The following is a 22,347-nucleotide window of genomic DNA, read 5'->3' on the forward strand; positions in this document are numbered from 1 at the left end:
TGGGTGCTATAATTCTGAATGTAATGTCTCTTAATTAGAATTCACACAAGAACCACGTGTCAGTGTTGTTGTATTTTTTAAATCAAATGCATGAGTGACTATAAAAAAAAAAAAACTATCTGAGCAAGGTGGGTATTAGTTCTTTAAAAGTTTGATAAAATTCATTTGTAAAGTCATCTGGTCCTGGGCTTTTTTTTTTTTTTTTTTTTGAAGGATTTTTTTAGTTTCCCTTTCCATGCTTGTGATCAGGTTTGTTCATCTGTTTCGTGCTGGGTTGGAAAACTATGTTGATCTAGGAATTTATTCATTTTTTAAGGTTATCACATTTATTGGCATGTAGTTGCCAATAGTAACCTCTTGTGGCCTTGTTCTGTTGCTTTATTAATAACACCTCAAGATTTCTCTTTTTTTCCATGTCAAAAGTTTTATGATGTATTCTAAAATTGGTAGTGTTCTTGGGCCTCCCCGGTGGCACAGTGGTTGAGCACTGGGTTGCGAAGCTGCCCGCAGCCTCTGCAGTGCCTGTTCGATCCCCGGCCGCTGGGCGAGGGTCCCACATGGCACGCAGACCTCTCCTGCCGCCCGCTGCTCCCCTCAGCAGTGTACTTCAGTCCTTCTGCCTGCTCTGCTCCCCGCTCTGGCTCTGGTGAATTCTCTCACCCTCCCGCGCTTCTGAATATACCCAGTGCTTGTATGTATGTATGTATGTATAAATAAATAGATAGATAGATAGCAATACCAAAAAAATAAATAAATAAATAAAAATATAATTGGTAGTGTTCCAAGACACCTGGATAAACAAAGGTAAGACATTTCTGTTTTCTGGTTTGTAAACTCAAACATCAAGGATTTGCCAAAGATAAAGTTCCAAGTAAATTAAATTTGTAATAAAAAATTAAACATATAGAAATAGACATTGAGTCAACAGCAACAATTACAATATCCGACTACCCTTCATCTTGGAACTGTAGCATATCAAAAATAACATCTAAAGCAATCAGAATGAAAAGATAATATACTGCTGCCTTGAAGGCCCCATGTTTGGCGCCATATAATGTTTTGATGAGGTATGTGGTTCAGTGAACAGGGTCCTTGGGTTGCCTCTGAGACAAGTTTTGATAGAGTTCCACTTTTAGCGGCAAACAGCAAACTTACCCAGGAGATAAAGTTGTTTGCACAGACATAAGCAGGCAAAAATTATATATTTTTTAAGATTTATTTATTTATGCATAAAAGAACTGGGGTACAGGCCAGAGGTGGAGTATAGGCCAGACGTGTGGGGGGTAAGAGGATTCACCAGAAACAGAGTGGGGAGCATAACAGGTACACTGACTGAAATACACTGCTGAGGGGAGCAGTGGGCTAGTCAGGAGGGTAGCTGTACCAGGTGGGTAGCTCCCTGGCTAGGGATCGAACTGATGCTGCAGTGGCTACAGACAGCTTCACAGGTTGTCTCAACCCCTTGTGCCACCAGTGAGGCCCCATATTTTCCTTCTTTATTCTGTTGTTTTTATATCCTTCATTGTTTCTTTTTTTAAAGATTTATTTATTGATTTATTTATTGATTTATTTATACAAGCACTGGGTACAGTCAGAAGCGCGGGAGGGTGAGAGAATTCACCAGAGCCAGAGCAGGGAGCAGAGCAGGCAGAAGGACCGAAGTACACTGCTGAGGGGAGCAGCGGGCGGCAGGAGAGGTCTGCGCGCCATGTGGGACCCTCCTCCTGTGGCCGGGGAGCAGCCGGGGATCGAACCGCGCTGCAGAGGCTTCGGTCAGCTTCGCAACCTAGCGCTCAACCACTGCGCCACCGGGGAGGCCCTCCTTCATTGTTTCTTTAAGTGCCATCAGTGTTACCAGAACTGCTGCCCTGCATTCACCGTCTGTCATACTCCACAGCTTTGCTGCTTCGGGGCTCCTTTCAGGGTTTTTGCTCTGGCATTTGTGATGAGTTCATCTGCCTCCCCCTTTTTAGTTCTGTATGGGTTTCCATAGTGACAGATTTCCAACTGTTGTCTTTGCACTTATTGGAATAATTTGGGAACCAGTACCAGTGAGGAGTAGTAAATATAAAAGCGCACTGAGGCAGGGCCTCCTTGGCAGCACAGGGGTTAAAGACAGCGCTATCAAGCTATCCAGCCATTGCAGCATGAGTTCGATTCCCCCGTCACCGGCCAGGGAGCTACCCACATAGTGCAGCAGACCTCTCCTGTTTCGCCTGCTGGTCCCCTCAGCAGTGTATTTCAGTCAGTCTGCCTGTTCTGCTCCCCATTCTGTCAGAGGTGAAACCTCTCACCCCCTGTACTTCTGGCTTACACCCAGTTCTTGTGTGCATAAATTAAAATTAAAAAATAAAAGCACTGAGGCAGCGGGCACCAAATAATCCCCTCTGGGAGACTGCAGAATTTGAACTTGCCCTTGTGGGATGGGATCCACAATTACCCCTTGTAGGGTAAGGTAAAAGTTTCAGGCTTTTCTGCCCTCCCACCATTAGGATAGATGACGGAAACCTGCGGTCCTGAATGCATCCTGATGGCGGGCACCTGGAGTAGGGTGTGGGCATAGGTAGATGGGATCCACCTGGGCTAAGACTGGGCTTTTAAGTACGGCGTCATGGGGACACCAGCAGAAGCAGAGAAGAAGCCGAGAGAGAGAGAACCACAAGAGAGCAGAGAAGCAAGGCCACGAAAAAACGCTGGAGAGCCCAGAAAGAGTGAAGACTCACTGGGGGCTGGGAGGCCTGCTAGCCTCCTGGCCCCCCAGCACCCCTGCCTGCCGTGTACCTGGTAATCCCAATAAAAGCCTGCAAAAGCCACCGAGGGCTCCAGGACTCTCTCCTTTACCCCGTTGGGTCATAGTAAACCTGCTCAAGTCCCATCCTGCCCCTTACACCACTTCTCCAGGTCAGCTTCTCAGTCTGTGTCTCTCATGGTCTCCTCCCACTTCCACTCCAGGCTATTTTGAAGTGCTAGATGCAGCATTGGGCACAAATTGCAGTTGATATGGGGTCACAGACTAAGAGTTGTTCTCTTTTCCTCACCAGCCTAGAGTCATCCTGTGCTATTGGTAGGTGCTCCTGCTGTAGTTGATTCAAACATTTCTTGGTAGGGAGTGGCGGGTGTTTTGAATAGCTCAGCCTGGAATTCAAGTACTAGCCTCTTCTATAAGGAGATCCGTGTGCTCTGACCTGATTCAATCTACAGCTGCTCTGTGCTAAGAGCCTCACACTCAAGCCAGTAGTCCACGCTCCGTGTTGCCCCCCTACAGTTCTCCAGCAAAGCACCCTCCATCCTGGATGCCTGCTCGTGTACCCCCTTATCCAGTGCAGTGCTGGGTCTCAGGAGACCCATAGTAGGCAAACGCCCAAGCCAATAGCTGCAGAGGGCTCTGTACAGCAATCACTCACCCCACGTGGGTCATATTGCCCTGTGGTCACTCTAAACAAAGTTCACCTAAAGTTTTTCCTGCCCCTTTCCACGAGATTTGTGCTCCTATTGTGTGATGTGGTTGTTTGTCCCTGAGGGGTTGTAGAGGCAGGAAGGTACAATGCAGATTTCCGAGATCCGAGCAGACGGGGTAAAGGAGGAGTCCTGGAGCCCTTGCTGGCTTTTCCAGGCTTTTATTGATTTTCCCAGGTACATGGCAGGGAGAGGTGCCGGGGGCCGGGAGGCTGAGCTGATGATTGTCAGTGCTATTTCCTCCTATGGCCACCCGCCACTCCCCTGCGGGAGGGTCAGCCTTGCCCGGACACTCTCAGGCCAACTGCCTCATGCTCTCCAGAGCTTGCTCCATCCTAATCCCTGGGTCCCTGCATTTTCAACCTGTCTCCAATCTATTTTTTCCTAACAGCACATTAAAATGCCCAAACTTAAAAAAAATATAATGTCCCTGTATTCCATGTACTCTGCTCCCTCAATTTTTTTTCCTTGCAAACACAACTAAACTTCTTAAAAACTATAACCTTTCCTCCACCACTTCCATTTCTTTCCTCCATATTCCTCCATTTCCCGGTGGCGCAGCAGGTTGAGCGCTGCACTGTGAAGCTGTCTGCAGCGCAGGTCCAATTCCTGGCCAGTCAGGGAGCTTCCCACATGGCGCAGCAGACCTCTCCCGCCTCACCTGCTGCTCCCCTCAGCAGTGTCTTTGGTCCGTCTGCCTGTTCTGCTCCCCGCTCTGTCTCTGGTGAATCCTCTCACCCTCCCGTGACTCTGGCCTGTACGCCAGTTCTTGTATAAATAAATAAAAAAAAATCTTAAAAAAAATTATTACTCCATCCCTGTGACCTGGGCGGCCTCGGAGCTCACCTGTCCAATGGAACTGCTCCCAAGATCACCAGGACTCCTTATTGCCAGATCCAGTGAACACTCATTCTTCGTATCATCACTCAGAGCATCCCGCCCGTCCCCTCCTTCTCCCCCTGGGCTTTCATCCCATCCCGTTTCCTTAGGTTTTATCCTCGGTGCTTTCTTAGCCCTTCCTTTGACTCATTCTCCACTTTCCTCATCCCTCTTTCTCTTCTCATGCTACACACTTTCTGTGCACTATCTCGGTTACTTTCCTCCCGCCCTTATGTTGCTGATGCTAGAATCTGCCTGCAGCCATGACTTCCGTTCCCCAAGCTGCACTTGCATAAACCGCCTGAGGAAATGGCCCCATGACCCAGCCAGGTGCCAAGTCAGAACCTGTATATTATTAGTATTAAGAAACTCTATACCGGGCCTCCCCTGGTGGCACAGCGGTTGAGTGCTGGGCTGCGAAGCTCCCTGCAGCCTCTGCAGTGCCAGTTCAATCACCAGGCACCGGTGAGGGTCCCACATGGCACGCAGACCTCTCCTGCCGCCCGCTGCTCCCCTCAGCAGTGTACTTCGGTCCTTCTGCCTGCTCTGCTCCCCGCTCTGGCTCTGGTGAATTTTTCTCACCATCCCGCGCTTCTGACTGTACCCAGTGCATGTATAAATAAATAAATAAACCTTTAAAAAAAATTAAAAAGAAAAAAAAACTGGTCAGAAGAGAGACTCCAGTGTTGCAGGGGTTAAAGTGTCAGTGCTATCAAGCTATCACCAGTCACTGCAGCCAGAGCTTGACCCCCAGCCAGGGAGGTGACCCATATGGCACAGCAGATCTCTCCTGTCTCATGTGCTGCTCCCCTCAGCAGTGTATTTCAGGAGATCAACCTGCTCTGCCCCCCACTGTTTCTGGTGAATCTTCTCACATACCCCCCACCTCTGGCCAACACCCCAGACTCATTGCCAAATCCAGTAAACACTCATTCCTCATATCATCACTCAAAGCATCCCGCCTGTCACCCTTTCTTTAAAAAAAAAAAAAAAAAAAAAAAAACCTGTTCAGAAGCTGTGCAGTGTCCGAGTCCCAGATCTCTAGGTCAAGTATTCCCATAGTAGACCTGACCCAAAGATGCATGAGAGCAGGGGTCCTGAGCATTTCAGCCTGGGAGACTAGACCCCTGGGTTCCTTTGATCCTCTTAGATTCGAGCTCAGTCTCAAGTACACTGGCATTGGAGTGTTATTTATCCCTCCCTTCTGGACCTGCTTTTTGCTGGAAGTTTTTTCTAGTGTTACTTTCCTACAGAATGAGCGAGTCACTGACAGGGGTCTGGAAAGAATCATTCACAGTCCAGCCCCAGGGGATGTTAGTTAGTATTGCTCCTTCCGGGCCTCTCTGGTGGCAGAAGGGGTTAAGATGCAACCTATGAAGCTATTAACAGCCACTGCAGCACGAGTTCTATCCCCAGCCAGGGAGCTACCCACATGGCACAGCAGAACTCTCCTGTCTTACCCACTGTTCCCCAGAGCAGTGTATTTCAGTCAATCTGCCTGTTCTGTTCCCCACTCTGTCTCCGGTGAATCCTCTCACCCCCCACACCTCTGGCCTGTACCCCAGTTCTTGTATGCATAAATAAAAAAATCTTAAAAAAAAAAAAAAGATTTGCTCCTTCCAAGTCTTCAGAATTAAAATCCCACCTTTTCACCTTCACCTCCAACTCCAGGTCACATCTCTTTATCCCACCCTGGACTCTCCCAAATGAGTCTGGTAAAATTTGATTAACAAAAGATGAAATGAAAAGAAGCAACACAGAGGAGTCAGGGAACAACAGAATTCTGATTTTTTTCTCCCTTTTCTCCACTTTCAAGATGATCCCAACATCCCCACCCTACCTCCAGCAGCAGAGAAATCCCCCAGAGTTCCCTGAATATCAGGACCCCTCAGAGAAAGCTGAATGGGGTCTCCCTTCTTCCAGCATCAGAAGACCCAGCCTGGGGCAAAAGAGCCCAAGATGGGAGACAGGTTGGTTTTACTCTCCACTGGAACTCTTTTCTCTTACACACTGATAGTGTTGTAGAGCAACCCCGATACAAAACGGGGTGCCTGACTGTGGGTCCTCACCCACGCGCTTAAAAGGACTTATCAATGCTCTACTGCAGGCACACGTGAAAGGTTAATAAAAGGTTTATTTACAAGGGAAAGGGAAATGAGGAAATGTACAGCTCTGGGAGAAAAGTGGGAGACAAAGTTTTAAATGAGTCCTACCCCATCCGCCGATCAGGAATCCCAAAATGGCGCTCTCAGAGTTGGCCGCCAGCCAGGAGCGGTGAAGCCAGGAGGCAAGCGATCGCGAGCCAGAGAGCGAGCAAGGCCCACGTGTTTGGTTTTATATCCAACCTGGCTGCCCAACTCCACCCTCAGGTCCCAGCCACCCTCCCCTTGGTGGTGATGGGATTTGTCTTTCCCAATGTCCTGATGGCTTTAGTCTGGAGTGGGGGTGGAGTCCACAAAGCCTGTATGAGATTATCTCAGGACATCCTTTCCCCCTAACAATTCCCCCCTTTCACTTTTTGCCACCATTTCCATGGTGATGAAGATCAAACATATGGATGCTGGGATACAGTCTCAGATGAAAATTTTTCAGGGTTCCAGTCTGAAAGAAAACGAATCCCTCCAGGTAGTGTCCATTGTGGAAAGCAAAAGTCCTCCATTCCTGGAAAAACAGTTCATCAGTCCCAGCCGAAAGAAAACATCTGGAGGCATTACCCAGAACAAGACAGCAGATATGTCAAAAATCACAGGAAAAAAAATCTTAAAATGTTTCAACTTATGTAAAGATAAATTCTCTCAACCTTGATCCCAAATTTTTTTAAACAGCATAGCAAAAGTTTGCAAACCAAATCTACTTTTAAACCATATTGCCTATTTTTTGCATAAAATCACAGGGCAGAATAACTAAGCAGCAATTTTTAGCTGGCTCCGTTGGAATACTCCATATAGGATTCAGAGCGAACTGTTGACATCCGGTCCGTGTAGGCTTCTGGAAGAAGTTGGTCTCATCAGACTCCACCTGGGCTTTCCTCTTCTCGAGGGTACCAGGGACTTTTCGTTGGCCGGGTTGTCCAGTCCTGCCAATGGAGGCAAGCTTCCTCACCTTCTTTGGAGGTCTCTGGAACCCTACAAACAAGGCAAACAGGTTCTCCTCTTCTTGGTTCAGCTCTGTTTCAACTTTCTGGAAGAGCTCCACACAAAGCCACACAATGAAACTTATGTCCAATTTTTTCAGTTTAAACAAAATCCCTATGGAAGTTATGCAAAAACAGACTCTGAGTAAGTAGTAAAAGATTACTACCACTATTTTTATGCCGTGTTGGTATCAAGGGGAGAGAAAATGCAAACACAAGTTAGCTTTGTTGGAAAAAAAATTACAACCTTGCTGCAGATCCTGGTCACCAAAACAAGAAAACTTTGTGGATTTAGAGCAAAATGCAAAAAAATCATCAGTATTATTATGTCAAGGAAAACGTAGTAAATATGAGGTGTATTTCCAAGTCTATTCAGTCCTTAGTAGAAAAGTTTTACTCTCAACAGTTCCATCAATAGGAATCTGTTGAGACCTTTTCTCCCTATATTTTCAGAAACAATTTCTGTAGATGTGAAACAATTGAATTATATAATATTACAAGGTGACAATCACCATTGACAATTTACATACATACCAGATACTACTGTTAACATTTTGTACATACCAAAGTTTTACCATTTTCCCAAGTGACAATGCTTCCCTTCCAGTTTTACTTCATTAGGTAAAATCCAAATAGAACAAATTCATCTAATGCCTTTCCCAGGAAGAAAGGGAGAAACTTTGTGGAGTGTCTCAGGAGCTCTACTGAGGTTCCACAAAATTTCCTTGCATCAGCCAAATGACAGGCTACCAAATTTGTACTTGAATTTAGATTTCTGGGAAGCTTTGCCATAAATATCAGAAAAATAACAGAAACAACAATGTTCAATCTCTATGAAGGCACCGGCTTAGTTCAGTAGCACAATGTTGACAATCAAACCATAACCTTTAGTTTTTCTCATAACTGGAGACTCTTTTTTTTTTTTCAACGTCTATGGGCACCATGTATACCAATTTGTCAATCACTTGAGGTCAAGACAAGGACACAAGGAAAGGACATACAGACATACAACATATAGACACAAAGAGCTCATTAGTTACCATTTATCACGCGTGGGATATCTCATGCAACTGCAGTTTCACTCATTGGCCAAAGTAACAAAAAGAAAGCAGAGAAAAAAATCTCAAAAGTAAAAAAAAAAAAGCAGAAAGTTAAAAAAAAATAACAAAATCAAAATCAAGATTGAAAACCTTTCTGTGTAAAAAAAAAATAGTGGCACCATATGCATGATCCTAGATGTTATTTCACGTCTCCTAAACTTTGAAAAGAAGAAGATTGGTTAGAGCATGTTAGTTTTCTCAGGGTTTCTTCAGGAAAAAAAAATGAGTCCTTGGGTATCCTGCAACAATAACTGGAAAAGAAGTCAGTAACATTCAAATTTTTGTCTGTTTCTTAAACAAATATCTCAAGTCCTCAATGGGTTCACAAGACCAATGGGACTTCGTCTCTGGGTCAGTTCCTCCTGGGGCTTTCTTAACTCTGGAATGATGTACCCAGGGTTTTATGCCTGCAAGTTTCAGAGAAGTATGTGTGCTCAACAAGACATCATAGGGACCAGTCCATTTTTCTGACAGCTGGTTTTGAGCATCCCCGCTCTGCCAAGTCTTCAGTAAGACCTGATCTCCAGGTTTGAAGGGATGCAATGGTTGATCAGGAGGCATAGAGATCCTTGAGGTTGCAAAGTTATGAATCACTGCCAGAACCTCCTGGATGTGTTTCACATATTGCGTGATCCGGCAATCTTGTGTTATTTCCGGACTGGCTTTCAGAACGGAGGCCTGAAAAGGTCTTCCAAACACAATCTCAAAGGGGCTTCATTGTAGCCCACTTCTAGGTGCCACTCTTATGCGGAGGAGGGCAAGGGATAGTACCTGGTCCCAACGAAGTTGTGTTTCTTGGCACAGTTTTGCCAAGGTTTTCTTCAAGGTGTGGTTCATCTTTTCTGTTTGCCCGGAAGACTGCGGTCTCCAAGCAGCATGCAATTTCCAGTTTATCTGTAACGCACTGCTCACTGCATGGGTGACGTCAGAGACAAATGCCGGCCCATTATCACTCTGGATAGAGTCCGGCAACCCAAAGCGAGGGATTATCTCTTTCAGTAGCTGTTTGGCAACCTCGGAAGCTTTTTCCGTCTTTGTGGGAAATGCTTCCACCCATCCCGAAAACGTGTCGACAAAAACCAAGAGATATTTGAAATTGCCTGTTGTTCTAGGCATTTGTGTGAAGTCCACCTGCCAGTCCTCAAAAGGACACTTGCCCCGATATTGAACCCCAATGGCTTTAGGGTGGGAGTCAGTCTTGGGGTTATTCCTGGCACATAATTCACAACCTCTGGTGATCCGTTGTGCTATTTTGTGTAAATAGGGGCCCTTCAAATATGGGCACACTGTTTCTAATAAGGCATCTCTCCCATAGTGAGATCCCTCGTGACGATGTTTTAGCACCGGATATACCAGGGCCTCCGGGAGGAGTATCATCCCATGAGAGTTTACTCTCCAAGTAGAGCTGGGATCAAACTCAGTAAATCCCCATGCACGAGCTCTCTCCTCATCCCGCTCGGTGTATTCAGGAGCATACTGAGTCAGCTCCACAAGAGGGATGAGTGCACCCTGGAGGGCAGAATGGGCAGAACGGGCAGTGACCTTAGCCACCCGATCGGCTGCCCTGTTGCCCTTTGCCATGTCAGACCCACCCTTTTGGTGGCCAGGACAATGCATCACGGCAACAGCTGATGGTAAAGCTACTGCCTTTAACAGGGCCAGGATTTCTAATGGATGTTTGACGTCCTTGTTACTGGCAGTAAGAAGTCCCCACTCCTTCCAAATGGCCCCATGCATGTGGAGAATCATAAAAGAGTACTTGGAGTCGGTAAATATATTGACTCTTTTACCTTTCGAGAGTTCCAATGCACGGGTCAGGGCTATTAATTCAGCTTTTTGCGCTGATGTACCTGCCGGAAGAGCCTTGGCCTCCACGGTGTTCTGGAGCGTCACCACTGCATATCCCGCACATCGACGGCCTTGGTCCATGAAGCTGCTGCCATCTGTAAATAGCTCCCACTCTGGGTCTGGCAGAGGCTGGTCAGTTAGATCTGGTCGGCTAGCATACACTGTGTCTATGGTTTCTAAACAATTGTGGATTAAAGTGTCATCCTCAGGTCCATCTGCATTGCTTGGAAGCAGTGTGGCGGGATTCAGGGAGTTAGAAACCTGCAGCTTCACATTAGGATTGTCTAACAGAGCTGCTTGATATTTTCCCATTCGCCCGGCAGTCAACCAAAGTCCACCCTTCTGCTCCAGCAATGTCAAGACCTGATGTGGCACACACACAGTGATGGGCTGACCCAATGTAAACTTCTCTGCCTCATGTAGGAGGTCACAAGTGGCAGCCACAGCACGCAAACATGGAGGCCATCCCTTAGTGGTGTGGTCCAATTGTTTGGACAGATATGCAACGGGCTGCATTTCTGGTCCCAACAATTGGATTAGTACTACAAGGCCAACACCCTGTCTCTCATGTACATAAAGTTTGAATGGCTTCCTAAGATCTGGAAGCCCTAATGCTGGTGCTGAAATCAACTTTACTTTTATTTCTTCAAAGGCCTTTTGACATTCTGAGGTCCAAGACAAAGGTTCAGAGTCCAGGCCTTTGAGAGCATCGTACAAGGGTTTTGCTATTAATCCAAAGTTAGGAATCCAAATCCTGCAAAACCCAGCCATACCCAAAAATCCACGCAACTGTCGCCGGTTGCTGGGGACTTTAAGGGCTGAAATTACTTGTTTCCTTTCTGTCATCAAGCTCCGTCTGCCTTTCCTAATTTCAAACCCCAAATACGTCACCGTTTGTTTACAGATCTGTGCCTTTTGGGGTGACACCTTATAGCCACATTCTGCCAGGTGGTTCAGTACCACTATGGTATTTTCCAGACAAGATTTGCAGTCTGGACTTGCAATCAATAAATCATCTACGTATTGCAACAAGACGCCCTGGTTTAATTGAACCTTCCTGAGATCCCTGGCCAGTATTTCCCCAAAAATAGTTGGGGAGTTCTTAAACCCCTGTGGAAGCACAGTCCAGCAATACTGGAGAGTGCTCTTGGACTTAGGGTCTTGCCACTCGAAGGCAAAAAGCGGTTGATCCTGGACATCTATTGGGATACAGAAAAAGGCATCCTTCAGGTCTAATACCGAAAACCACCCAAAGTCACCAGGTATGGCAGTTAATAAGGTGTAGGGACTAGGCACAGTGGGATGTAAATCCCGAACAATGTCATTAATGGCCCTTAAATCTTGGACAAAACGGTACTCGCCTGTATGGGGTTTCTTCACTGGCAGAATCGGAGTGTTATACGGTGAGCGACAGGGCCGAATGAGTCCAGACTGAAGGAACCTTTTCAATACTGGCTCAATTCCCCTCAAGGCTTCCTCTTTTAAGGGGTATTGCTTCCTCCTCGGGGTTCTGCTCCCCTCTATCACTTCTATTTTTACAGGCTCCGCATTTTTCGCACGTCCTGGGGTTCCATCAGCCCATACCCATTTACTTACTCTTTCAACAATTTCTGGAGGTAAAATTTCACCTTTCGGTGGAACATCTTAAGTAAGTAACATCTGGAACCGCAGAGCATGCTCTGGAGGCACCTGTAGGTGAAGCCTCTGATGTTTTGGTGAGAATATAATTCGTGCATTGAGCTTACTTAAAAGGTCACGACCAAGGAGAGGGATTGGACACTCTTCCATGTATAGGAAGCTGTGCTGGAGCTGTGTGGTGCCTAGCCGACACTCCAAAGGTTGCAGGAAGGGTGTCTGTTGTGACTTCCCTGTAACCCCAATGACTGCTGCAGTCTTTTTGCTCATTTTAGTTAATTTCGAATTCAAAACTGAGTATGTTGCTCCAGTGTCCACCAAGAAATCAATCAGACGATCCCCCACAGCGAGGGTTACCCGGGGCTCTGAGGGGGTTATTCTAATGGGCTTCTCTAGATCTAGTGGAGCCCCCGGGCACCCCTATTCTGCATCTGAACTTTCTCCATGAACTATCATCTGTCTCCTCTCCTCTGCACTTGGCTCTAGATTCCTTCTACTCTGTCTGTATTCCCTCCTATCTTCACCTGAGGCTCTACCCTGTGCTGTCATTTGTCTCCTGTCCTCTGTACTGGGCTCTCGATTTCTTCTCTGTCTGTATTCCCTGTCATCATCTGAGCCTCCACTCTGTGCTAACATTTGTCTTCTTTCCTCTCTCCTTGGTTCCTGGTTCTGTGTGCTCCTTCTATATTCCCTCCTGTAACCCCTACGTGAATCATCATGTCTTGGGGTTCTCTGTCTTCTATCCTGCCTTCTATAATTATTGCGTCTGCCGCTTCCCTGTAACCTGGGACAACTGTACTTCCAATGTCCCTCTTCCCTACAGAAAGCACACTGATTTCTTCCTAGGGGTTCACGTCTCTGTCCATTATTGTTTCCCTGAAACCCTGTTCTGTGTTCTCTTTGTAAAAAAACAGTCGCAGGTTTCGGTCTCCTGTGCTCTCTATTATTATAAACCCTGAATGCCAGGTCCACTACCTGGGACGGACTCATCTCAGTGACGCCGTCCACCTTAGCTAACTTTTTCTTTATGTCTGGGGCACTATGGGTAATGAAAGCCGTAGTGATCAGACGAGCATTTTCTGGGGCATCTGGGTTTATGTCCGTGTGGTTAGTGTAAGTTTGAATAATCCTCTCAAGGAACTCTGACGGATCCTCATTAGCTCCTTGCTCGAGTTCCAATATTTTGTTAAAGTTTTTTTGTTTGGGGATCCCCTGCTTCAGTCCTACCAATAAGCATTTTTTATAGAGATCCAACATCGCCGTTCCTCCATTGTTAGGGTCCCATCCAGGATCTCTCTCTGGGACAACAACCTCCGGCTCTGGGGACTGCCTATCCTGTTGGTGGAGATGGTCAGCCTCCTCCCTGGCTTTCCTGAATACCATCCTCTGCTCATCCAGCGTTAATAAAGTATGCAGCATGGACTGTATATCTGCCCAGTTAGGGCGGTGGGAGACAAAGATAGAGGCAAACAAGTTCGCCATCCTCTGAGGAGCCTGCCGGTACGAGGGAACAGAGATCCTCCAATTTAGGAGGTCCGCAGTACTGAACGGATGGTGCGACCAAAAGTACCCAGCAGGTCTCCCATGTTCATTTAAGCCACCCATTGGCATCTGGCGAAGGGGAAACTGCCCTGCCTCAGGTTGATCCTTCCTGCCAAAATGGGTGCCGAGTCTAGTGTGGGGAGGAGACGCCATTTTAGTGTCCTCCCCAGAGGGCAGTGGAGGCTGTCCAGCCTCAGGGGTCTGCACGGGAGGGGCTTTGTCACGTGGAAGAGGATTTTGTCCTCGTGTATTTAAAGTATTTAAAATATGATGCTCCTCCTCTTCTAACTCTGCTCGCTGGCTGTCCTCATGGAAAGGGGAAGGTCTATCCTTTCTCTGTACCATTAGCCTAGCCTTCGCCTCCGCCATATCTAATTTATGGAGGGCGGCCTGCATCTGGTCCTGCATACCTTTAAAAGCTGACTCAAAAGTCCGATTTTGTTGTTGCACTTGATACAGCATGCTTTGATAAGCTGACTCAAAAACGTTACGATTTTCATCCCTTATACTCTTAATAGTTAAATCAAAAACCTGATTTAGTTGTTGTATGGCCACGTTAAAAGCCTGAATTTGTTGTTGCACATTCTCAGTATGTGAAGTAGAACTTCTACCTCTCACAGAAACAAGAATGTAGCAAACTGCGCTTACACATATTACCAAAAAACCACCCAGAAGCACAGTCTGTAAAGGGATGGCTTGTAAACCACCCATGTATGTATACAATAGTAAAATCACATGCCATACACCAGGCTTCATCAAATTATTTATATTAATGAAACTGGTGGTGATATTTAATGGAAGAAGGCTGCTCAAATTCAAGGCCGGAAGGAAACTGAAAGAACTCAGGCTAGGGATGAAACTGTATAGGCTCATGGTTGGGGCCATAGTTGAGTCAAAACACACCCACAAGGGCTGTACGCACAGGGAAAAAAACAGACTTTTCAGGACTAGAGACAAATATTATACTGCTAGTCCTGCAGAACTAGTGCGCTTATGGTGACCAACGCAAGGAATGTTACTTTGGGCTGGTCAACCGCGGGTGTAACTTGGAAACCACGCTGGGCGCCAAACTGTTGTAGGAGCAACCCCAATACAAAACGGGGTGCCTGACTGGGTCCTCACCCGCGCGCTTAAAAGGACTTATCAATGCTCTACTGCAGGCACACGTGAAAGGTTAATAAAAGGTTTATTTACAAGGGAAAGGGAAATGAGGAAATGTACAGCTCTGGGAGAAAAGTGGGAGACAAAGTTTTAAATGAGTCCTACCCCATCCGCCGATCAGGAATCCCAAAATGGCGCTCTCAGAGTTGGCCGCCAGCCAGGAGCGGTGAAGCCAGGAGGCAAGCGATCGCGAGCCAGAGAGCGAGCAAGGCCCACGTGTTTGGTTTTTATATCCAACCTGGCTGCCCAACTCCACCCTCAGGTCCCAGCCACCCTCCCCTTGGTGGTGATGGGATTTGTCTTTCCCAATGTCCTGATGGCTTTAGTCTGGAGTGGGGGTGGAGTCCACAAAGCCTGTATGAGATTATCTCAGGACATCCTTTCCCCCTAACAATAGTATTTAGGCTTAGACAATTGCAAGACACGTCCTCGCTGGGGCCTAGAGGGAGTAGCTTCAGGGAAGGTGTGGCCCAAACATCTGTCTGTCCTTGTTCCTGGGTGGATAGCACCTCTGCTGGCCTTACAGACACCGCCCAGTGACCCAGACCTGAAAGGGATGCTACAGTGTGAAGAGAAGGAATCCAGTGCCCCCTCTCCCCTCACTCCCACACCTACTAGTCAACCCGTCCAATGCTTTTGGCTACCACCTAATCCAGTCCACCCTGTGGCAGCTGATAAAACAAAGTCCACATTCTCCCTTTTCTCCAAAAATTAAATCTTGGAAGGCAGCCGCTTGCTTGTCAAGGAAGAAACACAGCAAAATACCCGACTCACTAGAAAGATGACTGCTGGGGCCTCCCTGCTGGCCTAGGGGTTAAGTCTCAGTGCTATCACTACTAAGGCCTGAGTTCCATCCATGGCCAGAGAGGTGACCCACATGGCAGACACCACTGCCTCACCCGCTACTCCCCTCAGCAGTGTATTTCAGTAGATCCACCTATTCTGCTCTTCACTCTGTCTCTAGTGAATTCTTTACCACCCCCACCATGACATCCCCCACCCTGGCACCCCTGGCCTATATCCCAGTTCTTATACACAAAATAAAATTTTTAAAATAAATATATAAATAAATCTGATCTCTGCTGAAATGCACATGACACTCTACAATAGGTCAGACCCTGTGCTGGGTCACCTTGGCTCCATCCCAAACCAGGCCAGATGGACACAGGAGCTAGCTCTGTGCCTCCTGATTGAATCTCACATCCTTAGTGTGCTTGGGATTTTAAATATGCAAACACCACAGTGTACTTAACATGTGCTCTGTTCTAACCATCAATGTGCACACTAGCTGTTTGCAGTAATTAACACTCTACTTGTACACATTTAATCATTTTTACAAGCATTTAGTCTTAAAGTAAATATTCCCATCAACAGGAAGTTCTAGAATTATATAGTATGGGCCCCAACTATTTGGAGAACATTACACACCCGTCTTAATCCCAAAACCTGGGTGTCTGAGTTCGGTGTGATCATGGCCAGGATGCAAATTTACATCAGGCCCTGTACGCACATCTTTATATGCTCAGTGCTTAGCACAGGTCCAGGCACACAAGAGACCCACAAGAAATGTTTGTTGAATTTAAATAAATCCTGTAAACATCTCACTTGGAGACATCAACCTAGGACAATTTCCCTTAATGCTTCTTCTCCAGAAGCTACTGGTATAACCCGGGTCTGGCAGCAGGGGGCGCACAAGGCTGCTCCAATCCCAGAGGGAATGCCACAAAGGGGATGGATTTAGACCAAGGTTGCAAAGGCCTGAGGTGATCTCCCCTCCCCGCGGAGATATGGACTCCTAAGGTGCAATGGGAGGTGAGCAGGGGAAGCGGGTCTCAGCGCCCACTGCATGAACTCCAAACAGAACTTCTTAGCAAAGCGGCTGCAGGAAAACAGAAGGAGAGAAGCCTCCCACAGCGGTCGGCTGAAACAGCCGCTGTCTCCCAGTCCATCTGGGGAAGGGGCTACAAAGCAGACAATCTTTATTCACAACTGGGGCCGCAGAGGGGAGACACCCCAGGTCAGTCCAAAAGCAAAGACAGTGGATGGGGAAGACAGCGTGGGGCGGGCCCTCAGCACTCGTCCTCGCCCAGCAGAGCAAAAGGGTTTCGGGCTGCCAGGCTGGACCCGGGAGCTGAGGTTGGGGTGTCCTCATCCCCTTCCCCCTCCTCACCTGCATCCCGATCCTCCTCTCCCTCCTCCTCACAGGAGCTGCTCAGCTCTTCCTCTTCCTCCTCCTCCTCGTCACCTGCCGGCCCCACTCTGCCCTGCAAAACCACCAGTTCCGTGGTCTCCGGATGGGACTCCCAGGTGCCTGCGGAAGCAGAACAAGAGAAGGAATGGAAGGGTTTTAAGCAAGGAACTACTGACCAAGACAGACAAAAACAGGGGAAAGGCAACGATGATGGGTAACATAATTTTTATAGCTGCTGGCATTCATTTGTTCGTCCATTCATTCATCCATTCGCTCCCCCATGCTCCCGCGTGCTGGGCAATGACCAGAAGCTCTGCACACCTTAACTCGCCAGTGGGCAACTAGCACCCTGGTTTTGCACATGAGGAAACCACCTGAGAGATGCTCAGTAACTGAGTTGGCCAACAAGTACAGAAGCCAGGTTTGGCCCTCACTGAGTGGCCACAAAGCCCGGGGAGGGGGGGCCATATCACAGCAGGGGTTGGGGAAGAACACAGAGGCCTGACCTTTCTGATCACTGTGGCCCAGGGGTTGAAAACACAGGCTGAGGCGGCCATCCAGTGCCAGACACAGGAGGCTGTTGGCCGCTCTGTACACGTCATTCCGCGCCGCCTTGGCTGTCTTGTAACCACGTTTTTCTGCCCAGGCTGCAGGGAGGACAGAATGGGGAGCAATGTATCAGAGATCCTGCAAGAAATGTCTTCCCTTCACAGTTTTCCCAAGGGAACTTGGAAAGGAGAAGTCAGGTGTTAGAGGAAAAGAAAAATTTCTATCCAAAGCCCTGGCCTTAAAGAATGGTACTAAGTCAGCCCAATTGTCAGCCTTGTTACCTGGGAAAGGTGTGTAAGCCAGAAAGGGAGAAAGGAAATAGTCTTCCTCACCCTCAAGACAGGAAAGTGGAGGGGGTGTATATAGGGAAGGGCTAGAGAGGCAGCTTCCTTTTGCCAGTGTGCACTCGGCCTGGAACTAGCCTTTTGGGGAGCCTGTCCCTTGTTTGTTGCCACACTTCACCTTCTGCCATTTCCCCTATCAGAGAATATAAAGCATTTTAATGTTAGGCCAAAACAACCTGTAGGGTACATATGTTGTCAAAAAACGGTAAAGCGATGCATGCCAAACCAAATCAAAATGACTGGACTATCTGCTACTTGGGTAATCAGGGGTCCGCAAAAGATTGGGATAAGAAACTGAATAAACTATAGTTCCTTGAGGACATTTCAGTTCCTCCTGCCACCTCAATAGACTTTGTCCAGACTCTCCTCTTACCTTTGTGCCTTGACTGTGGTTCTTTGTGGCAAGAAGCTCTGATGGGTAAACATAATATGGAACAAAGGATCCACTGAAGTGATCTCTGTTGTGTGGTAATTTGATAGCGGCTTTTGGTGATGTGTAGTGATCACTGGGTATTAAAAATGCATTTTTTGGGGTACTCACCTTCAGTTACTGATAGGTCTGGGGCTTGGGAATCTGCATTTTAAACCTCTTGAGTCTAGTGACCATTATAAAACCCATCCTAGAGGAGGTCCCAACAATGTCTTCCTGGTGGCAAGCCTGGTTCTCTGCTAATTGTGATGGGTTTGAGGACAGGGACAGGCCTCAGCTTCTGACATGCTTCCCTCTTCTCCTTGACTCAGGATTCATTTATGTTCTGCCCCTCCAGTTCACATCCCTCTACTGCTGTCCTCAGAAACGTGGTCACTAACTGGGAAGCAGAGGTAAATACAGGTGCCAAATGGAGCAAATGGGAGACACTGATCATAGGGTGGGAAAGGGGGGCTATGATTGTTGGGGTGGCATGTAGTTTCAGGGGCAGGAGTAGAGGTTTCTGTGCTCTAGAACCTGCGATCAGGAATCTGAGGATCACTACTGTGTCCAGCACTGCAAAAAAGGAAGTGTGTTTTTTTTTTTTTTCTTAGTAAGTGGAAGAGTGGAAGTAAGTTGTGCTTTCTGAGGGCCGGTATCCTTCTTTTCTCTCCCCCTGGTACCAGTACTTTTTATAGTGTGTAATCTCTTCCTTCTGTCTGCAGATCTTTCAGGCATGCACCCTTGGCTTCAGGAGAGTAGGGTGGAAGATCGAGCTGGATATAAATTCCACTAAACCATCCTTAACAACCTACCTGCATAAAGACAGCAGTCTTGTGTCTTGAAGATACTTTACCAGGTTAAGATCCTCTCCTGCTTCACTAGCTGCTCCATTCTCTAGTATAAACTAGAAGTCTGTAAAGACCCAAAACTCAAAGACCTCTGTCCTGGGGGTGGCGCCAGAGTAAGACCTTCAAACGCGTCTGGGCCCAGGAACTACACTTCCCGGGAGGCTTTGCGTGGGCGCCGGGGCGGGGCCGCCCGAGGGGCGGGGCCTGAGACCCTCCTAGCGGCGCGCATGGCGGGGCCGGTGAAGGACCGGGAGGCCTTCCAGAGGCTCAGCTTCCTGTACCAGGTGAGCCGCGTCGGGTGCGCTGGGGCGATCGCTGCGGCGGGGCCCGCGCTGACTGCTCGCCGTCCCCAGGCCGCCCACTGCGTCCTTGCGCAGGACCCCGAGAACCAGGCGCTGGCGAGGTTCTACTGCCACACGGAGAGGACCATCGCGAAGCGGCTCGTCCTGCGGCGGTGAGGCGGCCCGAGCCCGGCGGGCGGGAGGGGAGAACGCGCGAGGGGGCGCGGGCGCCTGGACACCTTCCCTCTGCACCCCCAGAGACCCCTCGGTGAAGAGGACCCTCTGCCGCGGCTGCTCGTCCCTGCTCGTCCCGGGCCTGACCTGCACCCAGCGCCAGAGACGTGAGTGCTTCTGCCGAGAGGGCACCGGGGTTGGGGACCAGGGGGCGGCCAAGCGGCCCCGGCCCGGATTCACCTGGGCGGTGGCGAGGGATTTGCGCGAGCAGGCTTTTCTCCAGCTGTGCTAACTGCCCTCGCACAGACTAAGGTTGGAGCCTGACTGTTACTCCCTGCTTGAGTAGGTGAGCAGGGGTGTTGCCTCCGCGCTCACCTAGACGCGTGTGATTTGTCCCTTGGAGGACAGGATTCCCTCACCCGCTCCATTCACCCCACTCACTCAACAGGGCTTTTTAAGATGTGTCAAGTCTTATGCTGGATTCACTTTTTCCGTGGAAATTATAGTCTTAGGGGACAGACTAAAGTAGAAATAATTAAAAGAGTGTCGGAAATGCTTTAAGGGGTTGGGGGAGTAGAATGCTGTGTTACTTTATGCTAGCGGTGGTGAGGTTCATGTTAACTAAAGGCAGTAGGAGATGGAAATTCTAGGAATGTGTGAAGACTCAGAAACTTGGGCTGTCACAAGGAAATAAGAATTCAGGAGGCTGGAGTTTGAGGTAGGCAGGGGCAAGACTTGAAGCTGAAGAAGGAAACGACCGATCTTAAAAAGACTTGTGAACGGCTTCTGTGGCGCCGGTTCGATCCCCGGCTGCTCCCCGGCCACCGGAGGAGAGTCCCACATGGCGCACAGACCTCTCCTGCCGCCCGCTGCTCCCCTCAGCAGTGTACTTCGGTCCTTCTGCCTGCTCTGCTCCCCGCTCTGGCTCTGGTGAATTCTCTCACCCTCCCGCGCTTCTGACTGTACCCAGTGTATAAATAAATAAATAAAACATGCCTCTATCAAAAAAAAAAAAAAAGTCTTGTGAAGGAGTTTGGGCTTTATCTCAAAGACTGCCAAGAAACTGGCAAAATTGGCACAACGGAGGGGTGGTTAATCCCATGGAATTTGCTTCCATTAGGGAAGGGATGGAATTCCTGCTGGAAAGCAATGGAGGCAAAACTGAATGTAGAGACCGTTTTTCGTCCTAAAAGGAGAGCTTTGTTCCTGGCACTCTTTTTTTCCTGCCCTTCACTCCAGGCAGCAGGGGACAGCGCTGGACAGTGCAGACCTGCCTGACATGCCAGCGAAGCCAGCGGTTCCTTAACAATCCTGGATATGTGCTCTGGGGAGACCGGCCTGAGGCCCAGCTGGGAAACCAAGCAGGTGAGAGGTGGTAGAGGAGAATGGGGGATATACCCAGTGGCTAAGGATGATGGGGGATATAGCTGAAGAGCATAGACGAGTTCTGGGCTGGTGTGAGAGATGCCAAAGCCTTCAGCTCTAATTCTGCTTGTCTACCTAGATCCCAGACCAGCACAGCCTCTGCCGAACACAGCCCACCCCATTCCAGGCCACCTTCCTGAGGAGAAAGTGCAGCCTCAAAGCACCAATCACCAGTGATTAAGTCACCCTGTTTCCCAAATAAAGTTTAATTGTTTCGCTTTGTATGATTCTGTTCTGTGAGTATTTCAGCTCTTCTATTTTCCTCGGTTTCTATCTGTAACGTCCCCTTAGTTTTTTGTTCTTCATCTTTACCATTCTCATACTCCCATATTCAGGGAGATACTGATTACCATAAACCAGTGGGTCTCACTGGGCAGCTCCCATTTCCAGGACCCTGACTCAAATACTCTTCCCTGCTTCTGTGGGACATTTCCTGCCTATGGTGGAAGCTGCCTTAGGGCATTCCACCACATGGCAACTCTAGTTGTTGACTTAAGAGTCTGGGCCGATGCAACTTAGGCTGTTTTTAAATGAGGAAAAGAAGTTGCGGGGAAGGACTTCAAATCCTCCAGACCCACTCAGAGTTCATCTTTCCCCAAGCTCAGTTTTCATCTATAAAATTCTAATAAGGGAAATAATACAAACCTGAACTAATAAGGTCAAGGAAGCTTAAGAAAGGATGCTAGAGAGGGCCTCCCCGGTGGCGCAGCGGTTGAGCGCTGGGTTGAGAGGCTGCCCGCAGCCTCTGCAGCACCGGTTCGATCCCCAGCTACTCCCCGGCCACCGGAGGAGGGTCCCACATGACGCGCAGACCTCTCCTGCCGCCCGCTGCTCCCCTCGGCAGTGTACTTCGGTCCTTCTGCCTGCTCTGCTCCCTGCTCTGGCTCTGGTGAGTTCTCTCACCCTCCCGTGCTTCTGACTGTACCCAGTGCTTGTATAAATAAATAAATCTTTAAAAAAATAAATAAATAAATAAATAAATAAGAAAGGATGCTAGTGGACCTCACATTCAAGTATGCTCTAGGTTAATCCTCAGAATTTTCTTGAGAATCAGTAAGCAATGAAAATCGTTTTCTTTGCTATCCCAAGAAAATTTAATGACAGAATTTCAGACCCACCTCATTGCTAGATACTAGTTATCAGTTTCCCGAAAAGTATAAAAATTCACTTTTCCAGTGCAGTTTCCTGTCTTCCCTTTCTCTGGCTTGTACTGTATATAGCCTTATTGCTGCATAAAATCTCTAAAACATTATAGCTTGAAATAATGATTTACTCCTGGTCTGTGGCTAGGGATTCTGAGAGGACTTGACTGTGTGGTTCTTCTGTTCCATGTGGCTTCAGCTGGAGTCAGCTGCATTTGGCTGGTGGT

General features: G+C 48.1%; 1 protein-coding gene across 2 annotated transcripts; it reads left to right on the forward strand.

Moving 5' to 3' along the window:
* The first annotated feature begins 19,306 nt into the window (after nucleotides 1-19,306).
* On the forward strand, nucleotides 19,307-21,215 carry LOC119252096 (ribonuclease P protein subunit p21-like). 2 transcript variants are annotated; one of them, XM_037519300.2, is made up of 5 exons: nucleotides 19,307-19,382; nucleotides 19,452-19,552; nucleotides 19,638-19,720; nucleotides 20,793-20,918; nucleotides 21,058-21,215. In XM_037519300.2, the coding sequence occupies exons 1-5, from the start codon at nucleotides 19,326-19,328 to the stop codon at nucleotides 21,153-21,155; spliced, it is 465 nt and encodes a 154-aa protein (XP_037375197.1). In that variant the 5' UTR covers nucleotides 19,307-19,325; the 3' UTR covers nucleotides 21,156-21,215. The 2 variants fall into 2 exon arrangements, with proteins under 2 accessions (XP_037375197.1, XP_037375196.1); XM_037519299.2 differs by having other exon boundaries at nucleotides 19,307-19,552.
* The last annotated feature ends 1,132 nt before the right edge of the window (nucleotides 21,216-22,347 follow it).

This window comes from Talpa occidentalis, unplaced genomic scaffold (genome assembly GCF_014898055.3).
Source record: "Talpa occidentalis isolate TD23 unplaced genomic scaffold, MPIMG_talOcc4v2.1 talOcc4.2, whole genome shotgun sequence".
In the NCBI taxonomy this organism is placed as follows: Eukaryota; Metazoa; Chordata; class Mammalia; order Eulipotyphla; family Talpidae; genus Talpa; species Talpa occidentalis.